General features: G+C 35.1%; 1 protein-coding gene across 1 annotated transcript in view; it reads left to right on the top strand.

Annotated features, from left to right (window-relative positions):
- MS3_00011140 (uncharacterized protein) overlaps nucleotides 1-9806 on the top strand; it is a 57221-nt gene extending 47415 nt beyond the window's left edge. Inside the window, exons 9-10 of the mRNA XM_051219553.1 lie at nucleotides 454-1477; nucleotides 9485-9806. Of these exons, the coding sequence (XP_051064976.1) occupies nucleotides 454-867 (414 nt within the window). The 3' untranslated portion in view covers nucleotides 868-1477; nucleotides 9485-9806. The remainder of the gene's footprint in view (nucleotides 1-453; nucleotides 1478-9484) is intronic.
- The last annotated feature ends 4626 nt before the right edge of the window (nucleotides 9807-14432 follow it).

Here is a 14432-nt window from a genome sequence, read left to right as displayed (position 1 = left end):
AGATTCGCACAGAAACTGTCAAGGTTGAATTATATAAACTTTGGTTTTGAAAAATCTCGAAACTTTATATGTACAGAAGAATATTTCTCTTAACTTTGAATCTGCCTTGATAAACAGTGAAGTTCCAGAACCGGGGTATTGTAATGTTCTGTTATCTTTTTCATATCGCATTCATTTTTCCCTTAGTTTATTTCCTGTTGTCATGTTTAATGAAACCCCTATTTAAATGACCTTTGTTAGTTTTCATTTATAAATGCTTTGATATATTTACATGTGACCAAACTGTTCGAAAAGTAAGGATTAAAGACACACCATGTTTCTCATCAACTCCACCCTTTCATAAAACTGTTAACATCCGCCTACTATTGTTAGTATATATATATATATATATATATATATATATATATATATATATATTCACATTTCGTGTCCTTTTTCATTTTCTTATAACAGATGCAGCCGTCGAGTGGTGCTTCGGTACTGAACTCAATAGAAGCTCCAAGTAAATCAAACTATATTGTAAGTAAATCACAAAAACCAAAAGAAACTGTACAATCTTATGCATTTTGTACAAATATGGCATATTGTGATTCGGTAACAAATTCACAAATATCTAATATATCTACATTAATTACGGATAATTCATTACAAGAATTTACAACATTAGATACAGTTTTACAATCAGTTGATGCAAATGAAAATGTTCTTAAACATGTTTATCATACAGCAGATACCTTATTACCACAATCAACATCATCATTATCATCACCGTCTCCGAATACATGTGTTATTGTTGATCAAGATCATTTTAGATTTGGTTCAAATCTTGTCTATTTTTGTCCTAATTCATATCCGAATAATAATTAATTTATTTTCACATTGAACACCTCATATATATGAAGATTATTAATGAGATTTCACATTCCATAGTCTTATCTAAAACAATGTACACGTATGTTTAATAAGTAGATAATTCATTAAATTAATTGTATATTTCAATAAGAGTAATGTACAAAAAGAAAGAAAGAAAAAGAAAAGAAAAAAAGGAAAAAAAATACATTCTACATTTTAATCTGTATTTATAATTGAGTTCTGAGTTTACTATTATTTAGTTTATTTCTAAATTTAATTTAATCAAAAGCAGAAACCAACATTTTCGTTTTTCTTGTTGTTGTTGCTGTTTTAAATGTGTATTAACTTTCAATTTTGTTTTGTTTTAAACGCTTCAATTAATTGATCATTTTAAGTAGACCGAAATTCATTCAGACCATAAAAATAAAAGACGATGTTCAATCTAATTGATGCATTTTTAAATACACACACACACAAAGAAAATGCAACTGTGATTTATGATAAGTTTAACATTTGATTGTTTAAACTGCACTCAATTTAAACCAGAAATAATTTGTCCTTTCAGTTCATTTGGCATGTGTGTTTCTTAGCGAGAAAATGTTTTCTTTCTTTCTTCAGGAAACAGGTAATTAAATAGAAGCAACAGTTTGTATTCACTCAAATATTTAATTAAATTTCTTTCTGTTATAATGCTCGGAGTTTCCTCGTCTATATGAATGAGACATTAATTTACCTTAGACGAATATCTACATTAGATTCCCTAGCAGTGTCTATTTTACAGGACTTTAATATAACTCAGATCAAGGACACGAGATTAGCCTGACTAGAACGTAAATATATTGTTACACCAAAAAACCGACATCAATCCGACACAATCAATAATAATAATAATAATAATACGGATAAGAGAATATACAACTCATCTAACGCCTGTTAAAGTATCTACTAGTCTGACAAAGCGAATAACCAATCATTGTCATCCTCGCCCACACATCACTTTGTCGGCTCGCTAGTCAACACTTTTACGTTTCTACATTCTAATCACATAGTTTTAAGATCAAATTGTGTTACATATCAGTTAGTAACAAGTACATACCAGTTAAATTCACTGAGATGTTGTCTAATTAATTATCATAAAATCCATATCATACAACTCAGCCTTGATAATCATACTGATGCCTGAATTCAAAATCAATCAGTTTGAGTGTCATAGCTGTATCTGTTAATTATGAAACAAATTCAGTAATGATATGCAAACCTAGGCTCGAATGAAATGTCTATGAATTTCTATAAGATTCTAATACATATTGATCATTTAAACTTTTGCTTCGGTTATATTTGTTGAATTTGAATAAAGACAGAACGAATACTGATACAGAATAATGTGAATTCATTATATTTCATGATATCTCATCAACAGATTAATAACGCATCCTTTCTTCTGTTTGCCAAAGCAAGATCAATAAAAACACTCAAACCTGATTTATGTATCTTGAAAGAGACAGTAATAAACTTACCACTACCTTGGTGAATTATTTTTGTCAGTATCAATATTTTATTAGTGTTCATTCTGTCAAGCGAACTTTCCTTAACTAATTCTTATTTTATGTACACTATCCCTTCACACAAACGTTTTCATTCACTAAGTCCTCTTAACTTTTGTAAACTCTTCAAATCCTGTTCGATTATTACGTAACCCGTCTTATCAATTTTTAATTCCAGTAATCTTATGTAAACCCTTCATAACCTCTAAAATTATCTATCTTATCTATCTCCGGACCTCATTTAATTAATACTTTACCCACACCCTCATGTTATATATATAACATCTGTCATTCTAGTTCTTTGCCTTAATTTAATTACTTGTTTCATATCATATCTTACCTCAATATTAACGTTCAATACACATATGGTTGCAAGCAGTTGATGAGAAACGGCGAAATCCAATGAATTTATATTATACTGTATCAGTGTTTGTTCTGGTTGTATTCAAATTCATTAAGGGAAACAATTGAATGGCACTTGTTGAAAGAAGGATTGGAAAGTTTCTTTCAAGTGCGCTAATAAATTACTAACTTACTTACGCCTGTTACTCTCAATGGAGCATAGGCCGACGACCAGCATTCTCCAACCCACTCTGTCCTAGGCCTTCTTTTCTAATCCCATCCAATTCTTATTCATTTTTCTCATGTCTATCTCCATTTCCCGGCGTAATGTGTTCTTTAGTCTTCCTCTTCTCTTTTGGCCTTCAGGATTCCATGTGAGGGCTTGCCTTGTGACGCAGTTGGGTGATTTCCTCAATGTGTGTCCTATCCACTTCCAGCGCTTCTTCCTAATTTCTTCCTCCGCTGGGATCTGCTTTGTTCTCTCTCACAGTAAGTTGTTGCTGATAGTGTCTGGCCAACAGACCCGAAGTATTTTGCGCAGATAACTGTTAATAAACACTTGTATCTTCTGGATGATGACTTTCGTAGTTCTCCAGGTTTCCACCCCATACAGTAGAACTGTTTTGACATTTGTATTGAAAATCCTGACCTTGATGTTGGTTGGTTGACAGTTGCTTTGAGTTCCAGATGTTCCCCACTTGTAGATATGCTGCTCTTGCTTTGCCGATCCGCGCCTTCACATCTGCATCAGATCCACCCTGTTCATCAATGATGCTGCCCAAATATGTAAAGGTTTTTACATCTTCCAAATCTTCTCCGTCAATTATGATTGGATTGGTGCATACTGTGTTGTATCAGAGAATCCTGCTTTTCCCTTTGTGTATATTGAGACCTACTGCTGCTGAGGCTGCTGCTACACTGGTCGTTTTCTCCTGCATTTGTTGTTGCGATTGCGATAGGAGGGCCAGATCATCTGTGAAGTCTAGATAGTCCAACTGCATCCTAGATGTCCACTGTATCCCGCGTTTCCCTTCAGATGTTGACGTCTTCATGATCCAGTCGGTCACCAGGAGAAAGAGAAAGGGTGAGAGTAAGCAACCTTACCTGACACCGGTCTTTACCTCGAACGAGTTTATCAACTGTCTTCCATGCACAGTTTTGCATTTTAATCCATCATAGGAATTCCGTATGATATTGACTATCTTCTCAGGTATGCCGTAGTGTCGAAGAAGCTTCCGTAGTGTTGTCCTGTCCACGCTATCAAATGCTTTCTCGTAGTCAATGAAGTTGATGTAGAGTGATGAATTCCATCCAATCGATTGTTCCACAATGATCCGTAGTGTTGCGATTTGGTCTGTACACGATCGATCCTTACGGAATCCTGCCTGTTGGTCTCGAAGTTGGGCGTCTACGGAATCCTTCATTCTGTTTAACAATACCCTATTGAAGACTTTTCCCGGTATTGAGAGAAGAGTGATGCCCCTGTAGTTATCACAGTTTCTGAGATCGCCTGTCTAAGGTATTTTGACCAGAAGTCCTTCTTTCCAGTCTCTTAATACTTGTTCTTCATCCCAAATCTTGCTGAAGAGAATGTGGAGTATCCTTGCAGTTACCGCTACGTCTGCTTTCAGTGCCTCTGTTGGAATGTTGTCTGATCCTGCTGCTTTGCCACTCTTGATTTGTCTGATGGCCATGCTGATTTCTTCAATTGTTGGTGGACCAACATTGATTGGGAGGTCCGTGGGTGCAGCTTCGATATTGGGTGGGTTCAGTGGGGCTGGTCGATTCAAGAGTTCTTTGAAGTGTTCTACCCACCTGTTTTGTTGTTCTTCAATATTGGTGATTACCTTGCCGTCCTTGCTTTACACTGGTGATTTTCAGAGAGTTTCATTGTCGTGTCATACAGTTGTCTCATGTTTCCTTCTCTTGCAGCTTTTTCCGCCGTCATTGCTATATCCTCCACATATTTACGTTTGTCAGTTCTGATGCTCCTTTTCACCTGCTTGTTTACTTCTGTGTATTCAGCTTGTGCCTTGGTTTTCTCTGCTCTTGTTCGGCTGTTATTGATTGCTGCCTTCTTGTTCCTCCTTTCTTGAATCCTATCCAGTGTATCAACAGTGATCCATTCCTTGTGATGGTGCTTCTTGTGGCCCAGAACCTCATGACATGTTGAAGTGATTGCATCTTTTATCCCTTTTCAGTTGCTCTCCATAGTAATTCCTTCTCCATTGAGTAGATCATGAAAGGCCTGGAACCTATTACTGAGGACTATCTTGAATTCGTTGAGTATGTTAGTATCCTGAATAAAGGCCGTATTGAACTTTTGTGATATTGTCCGCCCCATTGTCCGGTGCTTCTTGAGTTTCAATTTCATCTTGGCGACCAGCAAGTGATGATCTGATGCTATATCAGCTCCTCTCTTAGTTCTCACATCCTCCATTGTCCTCCTGAACCTATTGTTGATGCAGATATGGCCGATTTGGTTTTGCGTGGTGTGATCCGGTGAAGTCCATGTGTTTTGTGAATGCGCTTATGTGGAAATATAGTGCCACCTATAATTAGTTTATTAAAAGCATATAGGTTTGCAAATCTCTCACCATTTTCGTTCCTTTTTCCCAGTCCGTGTCGTCCCATGATATCTTCACATCCAGTGTTGTCCGTTCCAACCTTGGTATTGAAGTCTCCCATCAGAATGGTCAGGTCTTTTGTTGGCACTTCTTGACGATTGACTGCAGCCTATCGTAGAATTGATCTTTAGCGTCTTCATTGTAGTCGTTGGTAGGTGCATAGCACTGGATGACGTTCATTGAAATGCCCTATTTCTTTGTGTTGAAGGAGGCTTTGATGATTCTTGATCCATGAGATTCCCATCCTATAAGCGCATTTTGTGCTTGTTTGGACGGCATCAATGCGACTCCTTGTGTATGTGGGGCATTTTATTCTTCATGGCCGGAGTATAACAGAAGCTCCCGTGAAGCTAATCTTTGTTTTACGACTTGCGTCCAAAGTGTTTCACTGATGCCAAGCACCTCTAGGTTGTATCTCCTCATTTCTGCAGCATTTTGGAAGGCTCTCCCGGTGTCCCACATTGTACGAGCGTTCCATGTACCTAAATAAATGGTTGCTCTGGTTGTTAGAAGGGGCATCGGTCTCGTGGCTTCCGTAGTAACTCGGCTTTTACCATGGGGCTTCATAACTCTTCTAAATGAAGACCTTCTGACTCCCAGGGCAGAGTTTAATTGGTTTGAATAACTTTTTCTGGTTAGCGCTTTTTTAGCGAGTTAGTTTTCTACGGGATGGGGTCGCTAACCCCATGCCTAACCCTCCTCCTTTATCCGGGCTTGGGGCCGGCAGAATCCTCCAGAGGGACTCCAGGCGGAGTTACTTTTCAAATCAGAGACATGTTTAAGAATTCAGGTTATTGACTAGATTAACTTGAACTACCTGTAATTCACAGAGTATATTTACTAGGTAAGGTATTATAGAACTTTTGTACCTTTGCTTGAGTGCATGGATTTTAATGTATTTACGTCTCGTTCTACCAGAAGATATACAAAGAGAAAGATATGAATGAAGGGGATTGTTAGTATCTGATGAGAAATCACCTGCCAGGAGTTTGCTAAGCTTTAGATGTTTATCCACAATCATATCAATAATGACCTCAAAAAATTGAACACACACATTGCTAACTGCCTTCAGCACTCTCCGTAATACAACAAAGGTTTTCACAAAAGCCTGGGATAATGAATAACAATAAAGAATAATAAGTGATATGCAATTAACAAACTGTAGGAGTAAATGTCGAGTAACGCTAAAAGCGTGCAGTCTCTTTATGTAGTTAGTCAGACGGAAATTTTCCTTTGATAACAGTAAAACATGAGAAGACCAAGAGAGATCAAAGGAAAAGGTATCACCAAGATAATTGACCTGTGTATGTTTATCGATACTGTTATATCCCGATAAGAATAATGAATGGTAACTTTCGGGATCAATTTAGGGACCAATACTATGCGAATATTTTTATCGAATAATTGTTATGTAACTAAACTATTCATATTCATGTCCCTCTTATTATGAACTTTATTTTGATCTATAAACTATTATTATACGATTTACCATTCTTGAGTTATGGCCTGTCTATTAATTACTATCTCCCTCATTCACAGCCACTTTTGGGCAAATATTGTTATTTTCTATTTTACGGTACGCTATGGTCTGTCTGGTTGGTATATAAACCGAGTATGTTTGAAATAAATGATTGATATTGCAGAGGCTGAGATTTGTGTCCTGAACTCAACTGACTGGGCTAGGCAGGAAGCAGGACTCTAGACTGCTCGTACGTGTTTTATGCGTCATAGGTCCGGTCGAAGATTCACTGCTCTCGTTGCGTTATACATTAACAGGCCACACCGGTTCACAAGTTATAATAAACACAACGTACACAAAGGGTAAAGCAAGATCCTCAAATACAGTACACAGAACACCAACCCAGTCACACTTGATCGTGAATCTCTGGAAGATGTGGAATCTTTTACTAACTTGAGGACTATCATCGATCAAATAGGAAGGTTTGATTTCAAGGTATAGGCGAGGATCGGCAAAGCACGGGTCGTACTCCTAAAAATGAGAATCATATGGAACTCAAAACAACTGTCAACTAATATCAAAGGTTAAGCAAACCCTACTACATGGAGGTAGAACTTGGAGAACCATCACAACCATCATCAAGAATATACAGGTATTTATGAACACTTATCTACGCTAGGTAATCAATATCTGTTGACCAGATACCATCAACAATAACCTTCTGTGGAAGAGAACAGATCAACTTCTAACTGAAGGGGGAATTAGGAAAAGACGTTGGAAGTAGACAGGACATACATTACGGGAATCTTCAGATTGTATCACGAAACAAGTGCTAACCTGGGATCCTGAAGGAAAACAGAGATGAGGAAGACCGAGGAACACATTACGCCGGGAAATGGAAGCAGATGTGAAAAGAATGAATAGCAACTGAAAAGAAGTGGACAGAAATACGCAGGACATTGTTTGATGAAGTGTGCTGGTGGGCGGCCTTTGTTCCTCCGCGATGAGTAACAGGTGTAAGTAATTAAGTGTATAACACTTATAATTGCTGAACTGGAATAAAAGTTAGTGAATATTACGTAATGCAAATAACTGTGTTCAAATGACAATTTACTTGATTACAAAAGAATCCCCCTTTGAATAAGACAATTTTGAAACGACCATAAATCACTATTTACATTGTACATTAGTAGAGACTCGACTAATTGAAACCTATGACGTTTGTTATGATGTCATGTTTTGTTTAATGTTTCTTTCAAGGATATGAGAAAGAAGTAAAACTAAAAAACAATTTTCTAAAAAAAAAACAAAACATTATGACATTTCAATTTTTATTTAAAACTATTCAACGATCTGATATTGACTGAAAGACGTTTTCTTAATAAACATTCAAATTTTTATTGTTGTTTGAATTAAACTGTTATATATAAATTTGAAGAACAGTTCGTGACGATATTTATAAAAATAAATGTGAAAAATTTCAATATTACCATGGTAACAAAATTTTTAACTTTTATATGGAGTTCTGTTGTTTTTTGTTTTGTCGTAAATCTAGAAAACTATGCTAAATAGGGATTTTTAATTCAAAATAATCAAGGTTAGATTTCATTATTATTACTATAAATTCTAATCATCTTTCACCATTACTAAATGTTACTTGTAAAATAAACTGACTAAGTAAAAACAAATGAATGTCAACTTGTATTTTTTTGGTCATAAAATGTAATAGTTTCATTGAAAATAGACTATGACTGATACAAAAACTACTTGTTTAAAATATTTTCATATGTTATGTTACTTGTTACATCATACATAAAAGCAACATATTACCTTCACTAATTGATGATTATAAACTATCTGATAGTAATACTTGAGCTGATGAATGGTTTTGTTTTATAAACTTAATATATTCAAAATTCCGGACAGTCAATAATGACATAATTTTGAAAATGATATATATATATATATATCATTTAGAACTCGTAGACACTACCTCTTGGAATAGTATAAAGCTTATTGGTTTACGCGATATGTTTATCAATTAAATTATCTGTTTTGTCTGAATTTTGTTGACTATACATTCGGCATTACTCCGGAATTGGGCTACGTCTTACGTGTAAGATACACTTCTTTAAATATTTCTGACTGTAATTGTGAAACGACTTAACAGCTGTTAACATTTGAACAAATTACAGTACTTACTGTGAAAGTTAGTGAATGAATGTAATTAGAATGATAGATTTAATATAATACTTCATCCCTTAATCCATTCTGATCGTGATGTATCTGAGATCTAACATTTACAATGACTAATCTCGAAGGTAGTTTATTATTGTATGATCAGTTTAATTTCGTTTTGATATCATGCATAAGTGTTTTCTGTAAATAAATTTATGGTCTACTATGCATCGGCACATGGCCCCCTGAGTATGTTCTAAAACTAGTATATCAGATCTGAAATATGATTACTGTTGATTACAACATGATGATACTAATTAGGTATCATAGAGCTGTCCGACATATATTCATCATCTTGATATTTGACCCTCAGTAACCGATTCAGAGCCCAGTATAATAGATTTCAAAGAAATGTGTTAACCAGAGATAGCATTTCTCAATCATGAATATCTGTTTTTCATTTTATGTGCCGTTTTTTATAGCTTTTGTGCATATCCTTTTTCATAATGAATTGGCATCAACTGGGTGACTGTTGAAACCAGGAAGAACCGGAATGTTGCTTTATCCTGCCTTGGACAATTATAGACTAAAATCCAAGAACACTAAGCTTTATGGAAAAGTGGTATCTTGGATGTGTTATATCCTAGTGAAGATTAAATTACGGGTAACTCCTGAGAACTATTAATGGACTAATATGATATATATATTCTTATTGTATAATGATTTAGTAATTAGATTGTGTATATTTATATTCCTCTTATTATAAGTTTCATTTAGACTTATGAATTATGAATTATTGCTGTTCTTAAGTTATGTTTAGTTTGTTGATTACAGTCTCCTACGTTCACAGCCACATTTTGGCTTGATCTTGTATAAATGTTATTTCCTATTTTATGGTATGCTGCAGTCTGTTTGGCTAGTATATAAACCAAGTATGTTTGAAATGAATGATTCTCATGGGGGAAGCTGTTATTGGTGTTCTAGACTCAACTGGACAGACTAGGTGGACAAAGGATCAATTAGGACGCTAGACTGCTCATACAGGTCGAACGTCACAGTACTAAGATTGAATAATTAGTATTTCGATTGGCGAATAAATCACGTGATAAATAGCCGGGCTTAAAATACACAACAGGATGCATAGTAAAAAGAAGCAGCTACTCAAAGCTCATTGATTTTCTATGTTTTTATGATGACATCAATTCTTGATGTAAAACAATTCAAATCACATGAGTCTAAATGAATAATTAAAAAAACAAACACTGTTTATTGTCTTTGATGATAAATTAAGTAAACGATTATTTACTTATGAAAAGGTATTTAATAATTCACAGAAAATTACATCAATAAAACCACTTAACTGAGTGAAATATATTTTGTCAAGTTCAGACGTGTTTTTATTCTAAATGAACATATTCATGTAAAGAATTGGAAGAAATCAAGGTGATAATGGTATAACTTGAATTGATACTAATTTTGTAAAGGATAGAATTTTGAATGGTTTTCTTTTGTGTTTAACATCTGTCATATGTATCCATATACAATTTTGCAATATCATTCAATAAATGGATATGGTGGATTGATAGGTGGCAAGGCGAAAATGAACCACTACAGTTATGTGTTCTGTTTTCTATCAATTTCTTTCACAATTCCTCTTATGATTTTCATAAATGAGACTAGTTAAAGTGTAATGAGAATCGTTAACAAGGCAATACTGTTCACCTTATCACTTAAATGTATACAAAACCTTTAGTCACTTTCGTTCAAACTTAAATACAATTTAGTAAGGTGAAGTTGTCAAGATTCCGTAATATATTTGCGCAATACATTTCGAACAATTTGATCACACATATATTTGTTAAGACACTTTTATATGAAAACTAAATGGCCGACTAGGCAGGTTAAAGGTAAACTGTAACAAAGAAAGGAAATAAAGTACACAAAAACAGTGTGGTAACCATCCTGGATAATAAATCAGTTTACCAGGATAGGTTAAGGATAAGGACAAATTGTTTTTGAACAGAGTTTCAGTTTGATCAAATAAGATCACAGGATAGGCAGACATCTTCCTCCATTGAGAAACATTTGGTTGATATCAAGTCAGCATTTGTAGTAGTATAAAAGACCTTCAAGGACGTATACTAAAGTTTATTGAAGCCTTGGCTATACGGAAACTGAAATCGCTTTGATGCGTTCAAAAACAGTTTGTCCTTACTCTTAACCTACCCTGGTGTGATCAGATTGTTCGAAATGTATTGCGCAAATATGCTATCAAATAATTCTGATAACCTTCATCTTTTCATTGCATTATCGAAATATGATTTAGTAAAAAGCATAGTTGTATACTATCCGTTGATTGCAACGCTTTCCTATTTTTATATTTCATTCCCTATGATTGAATGTACTTAAATAATTTTATTCTCACATTTAAATATGTTAATATTTACGAAACTAGTGAGTATGACTTAGTATTACAAATGATAGAATAATAGGTTTATTCAATTTCTTCCATATTAATTTCGATTGAAATGTTAATGCAAATCGACTGAATTTGGAAATGTAAACCGAAATGTTAACACAGTGACCTGAAGAATAAGTTATGAAGGTACTGGATTTGATCACTGTTCAGTGTGTGAAGGAGCATTGTTTAGCAGTTCTATATTAGAAAGAAATGGATATACACTGCTGCAGTCTTTCCAATGATTATTTAAATCAAGTCAGTCCACGATTTACAACAAGGAAATCAATAACCTTTTTGTTATGTCTAATCTAGATTAAGACCTTGACGCGATAGGCTGACTGGCTTAATCTTGAGGCTACTATGCGTGAGTTCGAAGTGAGACTGCTTGAGGTAGAGAAACTAAAACTATTCCATCACCTGATTGGCTGACAAGCACGCCAGTGAGAGAAGACAAGTCAACTGGAACACTATGCGATTTATTCTCGATTCCTATCTGGTTCCCGATTTCAGGTCAGTGTAAAAAGATACATGAATAAATAGATGACTAACCAGACCACAACGTACAAACAATTAGGAAAATACAATTATCACTATAGGGGTTGTGGAGATTGTTAAGTTTTTGATTGAGATCATGAACCGATTGGTGTTAGACCGCCATTGAAAACCTGGAAGCACTGGATGGCCGTTTCGTCCTATTGTGAGACTTCTCAGCAATGCGCATCCACGATCCCGCTCGCAGGATTCGAACCCATGGCCTTCAGTCTCGCGCGCGAACGCTCAACCTACCGGACCACTGAGCCGACATCCAATGGTGTTAATATGTAACCTCAACCAATCCAGGTTTTCAAAAGTGGTTCAACATCAATCGGTTCATGATCTCAATCAAAAACTTAACAATCTCCACAACCCCTATACTGATAATTACCATGTGCTCACTAGTGACTAGCTTCATGAGAAAATTCCGGGAGTTCTGGTGAGAAGCCGTGACTAGCGGAGCTAATCCGTGTCGGGTAGAAACAGGTGTCTACCTCAGTACAATAGAAAATGGTAGCGTAATTTCGTGGATTGGTTGAGGTTAGACATTAACACCATTGGAAGTCAGCCCAGTGGTCCAGTAGGTTAAGCGTTCGCACGCGAGACCGAAGACCCTGGGTTCGAATCCCGCGAGCGGGATCGTGGTTGCGCATCGCTGAGGAGTCTCACAATAGGACGAAACGGCCGTCCAGTGCTTCCAGGTTTCCAATGGTGGTCTAACATCAATCGGTTCAAGATCTCAATCAAAATACAATTATGTCAAAAACCGGAGATCAGCGTAGAAAGTCGAGTACAAAACATTACGTTTAAATTACAATAGCTTGGGAACAAAAAGGACCACTGCAGTGAATCGTATATCAAACGAAAGCTTATGATTTGTAGAATAAAGACAAAAACAAATGTTACAGTTTTACAAAGCTTTGAATTGAATGAAATAAAGTCCCTCAAAAATAGCTTCTGTAGTTTGTTAAGGCTTCTTGTTTCTCTGCTCACATTACTTTTATACTAATAGTCCATTAAAAATAGAGTTGATCTTATATATTTTTCACTTGCTCTTTGATATTTACTTGTAAAAATAATCCAAATTAGAATTGCTGTGATTGTTAAAAACGTGTTGGTAGTTTACAAAGTGCTAGATTTTTCGACGTTTCTCAAACTACTTTGTAGATTGAGAAAAATTTGCTTTAACTTAAACGTTAAACTTCGTCAATTCATTCTTCAGTTAGCAATAATTAGATAAATAAAAGAAGTATAATGCCATACAGTTAATTTTTTTAGCAGGAAAAACACAAACTAAAATGTTTCTATATTAACACCAAAAAAAGCCAAAGTTGTTCTCATCAATAAACAAGTGAAGTATACTTTATGTTGTTACTATAATTGATGTATATTTTATGAAAGGAAATAAGTCTCGCTATCTTTATTTTCATTTGACACCATACCGTCGTAACAATCACGGAAAATTTTCGGGACTGCTGCAAATATTTCCTTTTCCTAGTTTATTTGTGATTATACAAAGTAAATGAGCTTTCACAGTAGTAAATTATTTCATTATGTCATAGTTTTTATGAAGAATTGTGATACCTAGCATGTGTAAGAAACGTTTGTTGAATTATAACAAAGACAATAGAAAAGTAATACATTACTGATACTGTAAGTTCTTAAAAAGCCGTAATTAATTGAATATTTAGTACCAAATGCAACATACAGTCGTCGGTTTATTCATGCTTAACCTAGAACAGCACAGTGGCACAGGTTATGCATAGAAAAATCCTACATTTTCAATCACGTGCACTTATATATGAATATCTTCAAAAACGTTCCAGAAATGTTAGTGAAAATTCATGACTAGAGAAAGTTAACTATGCTGAAGTTCTTGAATTCAAATACTAGAGAGGTCGTAGGTGCCCAGTGTTAATGGATCTCCTGTTCAAACACACATTAATAAAAAAATGTAAGTAAAGGGCTATGTATTTATCCTTCGTTTACAGTAGTTACACAACAAGCATACGCAAACTGAATTCGCTAAATCAGGATTTCAACTGATGACCAACCCATTAAAAATGAGGTAGCTTTGAACAAAAACCCACTGTTAATATGAATAGTTTTTTCATTTTACCGGTCATCAATCTAATTGAAATGATGTTAGATTCAGTGTTTTGAAAATAACTTGTGATTGCATCATGTCCAACCCACCTGGCCGACTCATGTGTTCTATATTTTAATAAAGAGAGTTTGTGGCGATTGTAAAGTTTCCGAAGTTTAAACCAAGAACTGATCTCAGCTAGAGCATCATTGAAAACCTGAACGGCCGTTTCATGAAATTATGGGAAAATCCGACGATACCCTATACCAATAAGAATTATGTTCCTAGTAGTGATTAGCTTCAAGATGTAACTCCTAGGGTGCTAATGAAAAGCTGTGAACAGTTGAGT

Source organism: Schistosoma haematobium, chromosome 5, assembly GCF_000699445.3.
Source record: "Schistosoma haematobium chromosome 5, whole genome shotgun sequence".
NCBI classification, from domain to species: Eukaryota; Metazoa; Platyhelminthes; class Trematoda; order Strigeidida; family Schistosomatidae; genus Schistosoma; species Schistosoma haematobium.
The sequence above is the reverse complement of the archived record's forward strand: the minus strand, read 5'-3'. Positions and strand labels throughout refer to the sequence as shown.